The sequence below is a fragment of the Bos javanicus genome, unplaced genomic scaffold, assembly GCF_032452875.1.
Source record: "Bos javanicus breed banteng unplaced genomic scaffold, ARS-OSU_banteng_1.0 tig00000070_1, whole genome shotgun sequence".
NCBI lineage: Eukaryota > Metazoa > Chordata > Mammalia > Artiodactyla > Bovidae > Bos > Bos javanicus.
In genome coordinates, this window is record NW_026893708.1 from 1 (window position 1) to 2,747 (window position 2,747).

General features: G+C 67.0%; 1 protein-coding gene across 1 annotated transcript; it reads left to right on the plus strand.

Annotated features, from left to right (window-relative positions):
• Nucleotides 1–349: 349 nt before the first annotated feature.
• On the plus strand, nucleotides 350–2,527 carry LOC133243986 (double homeobox protein 4-like protein 4; the record flags this gene model as incomplete). Its single annotated transcript, XM_061410669.1, has 6 exons — nucleotides 350–501; nucleotides 563–759; nucleotides 1,475–1,608; nucleotides 1,708–1,821; nucleotides 1,880–2,017; nucleotides 2,085–2,527. Coding segments are annotated over 6 exons (1,178 nt in total), but the record flags the coding sequence as incomplete, so codon positions are not given.
• Between the last annotated feature and the right edge of the window lie 220 nt (nucleotides 2,528–2,747).

The window sequence follows — 2,747 nt, forward strand, 5'->3', positions numbered from 1 at the left end:
ACGGGTGGAAACATGCGGCGGGATAGTGTCGTGGTCTTCGTTGGGGGGTGGGGGGTGGGGACTCTTTGCCGCCTTTGTTTGGGGCTGGGTTTGGTTTCCTTTCTGCTTGCTCGCGTTTCTTGCATTCCGGCCTGGGTGGGGGTGGGTGTGGGGGCTACCGCCCCTTGCCTCTCAGCCTGGCTGTCGGGCTGTAGCCAAGCGACTTCCAAATGCACACCGTCCCCGGGCTCCCGGCTCTGCTCAGGCACAGGGGCAACTGCCCTGGGTGGGCAGCATGCTTGGGCTCCCCGTCGAGTCCTCCACCAGGTGCTCTGGTCTGAGGCGCTTCCTTTCTTCTCTTCTTCCACAGACCCCGTCGCCACAGGATCTCGAAGGAGGCTCGTTCTGAAGCCGAGCCAGAAGGTCGCCCTGCAAGCGCTCTTTCAACAGAACCCCTACCCTGGGATAGCCACCAGAGAACGACTGGCCCGAGAGCTCGGCGTTGACGAAAGCAGAGTTCAGGTAGCCCCCCGCCTCTCCACCCGTTCTCCCTTTCAAGGCTCTCCATGCCGATCCAAGGCAGCTGAAAGCATCTGGCGGCCTTTCTCCTGAGAAGGAATTCTCTCTGTTTGCCCCTAGGTCTGGTTTCAAAACCAACGTAGAAGACGGTCAAAGCAGAGCCGGCCGCCGTCTGAACACGTGCGCCAAGAAGGGGAAGGGGGCCAACGTCTACGCCCAGGCCACCGTCGCCACCTCCCCGACCTCAGTCTTCCTCTCAAGGTAAATTAGCCAGCGTTCTCTCCAAAGGCAAGTCCCCCAGAGGGGTCCCGAACCCTCCCCCCTCTCGCCAGAGAATACTCTCTGCTGGTGGATGAGCACGGGAGGCCCAGAAACACCACGGGGGTGGGGGTGGGGGTTAGGGGGAGGGGGTGAGGAGGAGGAGGAAACAGGGCTGTGTGGTTGCTGCCCCCATCAGTGTCCCAGATCGGGGCAAGACGCCCCCAGTCGGCGTGGGCGGGCCGCAGTGTTCCCCTTTGCACCCCCTCCCCAGCCCCCGTCGGGAACCTTAGGCTCCGGCTGCCCGGGCAGCCTTGGCCGAGGACCATGCTTCAGGGCACTCGGCGGCAAGGCCGGAGGAGGAGAGAGACACCCAGGGACATGCGTGTGTGGGGAGTGTGCGTGCACACGCACGCGCCCACCAGGGACCCAGGCACGCGATCCATCTGTGGGTGTATTCCTTAGAGCCCTGCCCCGGCGGCAGAGCCACCTGTAGTGATTCAGGGGTGTGGGCCTCTCCCTCCCCTCCACACCCTCTAGGGTGTCTGTGCCGTGAACGCCCCACGGGCCTTAACGTCCTCCCCTCTCGGTGTGTTCCTTTCGTTGGTAGAAGACTCGGCCAGAGAGGCCCGGAGAAAGAGGACAGTCATCTCTCCTTCTCAGACCAGGATCCTCGTGCAAGCCTTCACGAGGGATCGCTTCCGGGGATTGCCGCCAGGGAGGAACTGGCTCGTCAGACGGGAATCCCAGAACCTCGCATCCAGGTAAGTTCTCCAGCCAGCGCACGGGCCCAGGACGTGGCCCAGGAGCAAGGAGGGTTCAGGCCTGCCAAGCGTCTGGAGCTGGATACACGTAGGCTGGGGCTGGGGCTGGGGAAGGGGCCGAAAGTCGGCGGCCTGAGTGGAGGGTTTTGGGCCGCTTCTGGCCGTGCGGGCACCCCTCATTTCCCAGGGCCAAGGGATTCGTTTGCAGAAAATGGCCCTGCAGAAGTCGCCCTGGGCCTGACAGACCAGAGGCCGGGCGGCCGGGCGGGCTGTCGAACGGGCGCCGCGGCGCGCCAGCACGGTGGGTGATCTGGACGGCCACGGCTTCTGATGTGCCTGTCTGCCTTTTGCTCCCCTAGATATGGTTTCAAAACCGAAGAGCTCGGCACCCCCAGCGGAGCCCAAGCGGGCCCGGCAACGGCCGGGCCCAGGGGCCAGGCGGCGCACCAGCCACGACGACGACTCCTGCTCCAGAGGACCGAAGGGCCCCACCCGCTGTCCAGAGCACCTCTCCTCCCCTTCGCCCCTCTCAGCCACAGGAGAGCATGCCACCCTTGGCTGCAGCTGCTCCTTTTGGGGCCCCCACTTTCTGGGTGCCCGGGGCTGCCTCTGGGGTCTGCGTGGGCCAGCCGTTGATGATCTTCGTGGTCCAGCCCAGCCCGGCGGCCCTCCAGCCAAGTGGGAGGCCACCGCCTCCTCCCCAGGGAGCAGCTCCCTGGGCCGCGTGCTCCCCTGCCGTCACGGCCCCCGGGCAGCCTGGGCAAGGGGCCATCCTGCCGCCTGGGCAGCCGGAGACACACATCCCGCGGTGGCCGGAGTCACCCTACGGCGAAGGCACGGCCCCTCCGCTGGAGCCACAGCCCCAGGCCCCCAGCCTTCCAAGCTCGACGAGCCTCCTAGATGAGCTCTTGGCGGCCACGGGCGTCCCGGGCACGCAGGCGCCTTCCCCGGGGGCCGCTGCCGACGAGGGGTGGGCCCTGCCCTCCCAGGGGCACCCAGCTTCCTAGACGAGCTCTTGGCGGCCACGGGCACCCCGGACACGCCGGGGCCTTCCCTGGGGCCCTCTGCCGATGAACGAGCGCACCTCGCCCTCCCGGGCGAGCTCCCGGCTGCCGCGGGCCTCCCGGGCTCGCCGGGCCCTTCTCCGGGGTCCTCTCCTGTCGTCGCAGGGCCCCACCCAGCCCTCCCGGGCCACCCAGCCTCCTAGAGGAAATCTTGGCTGCCACG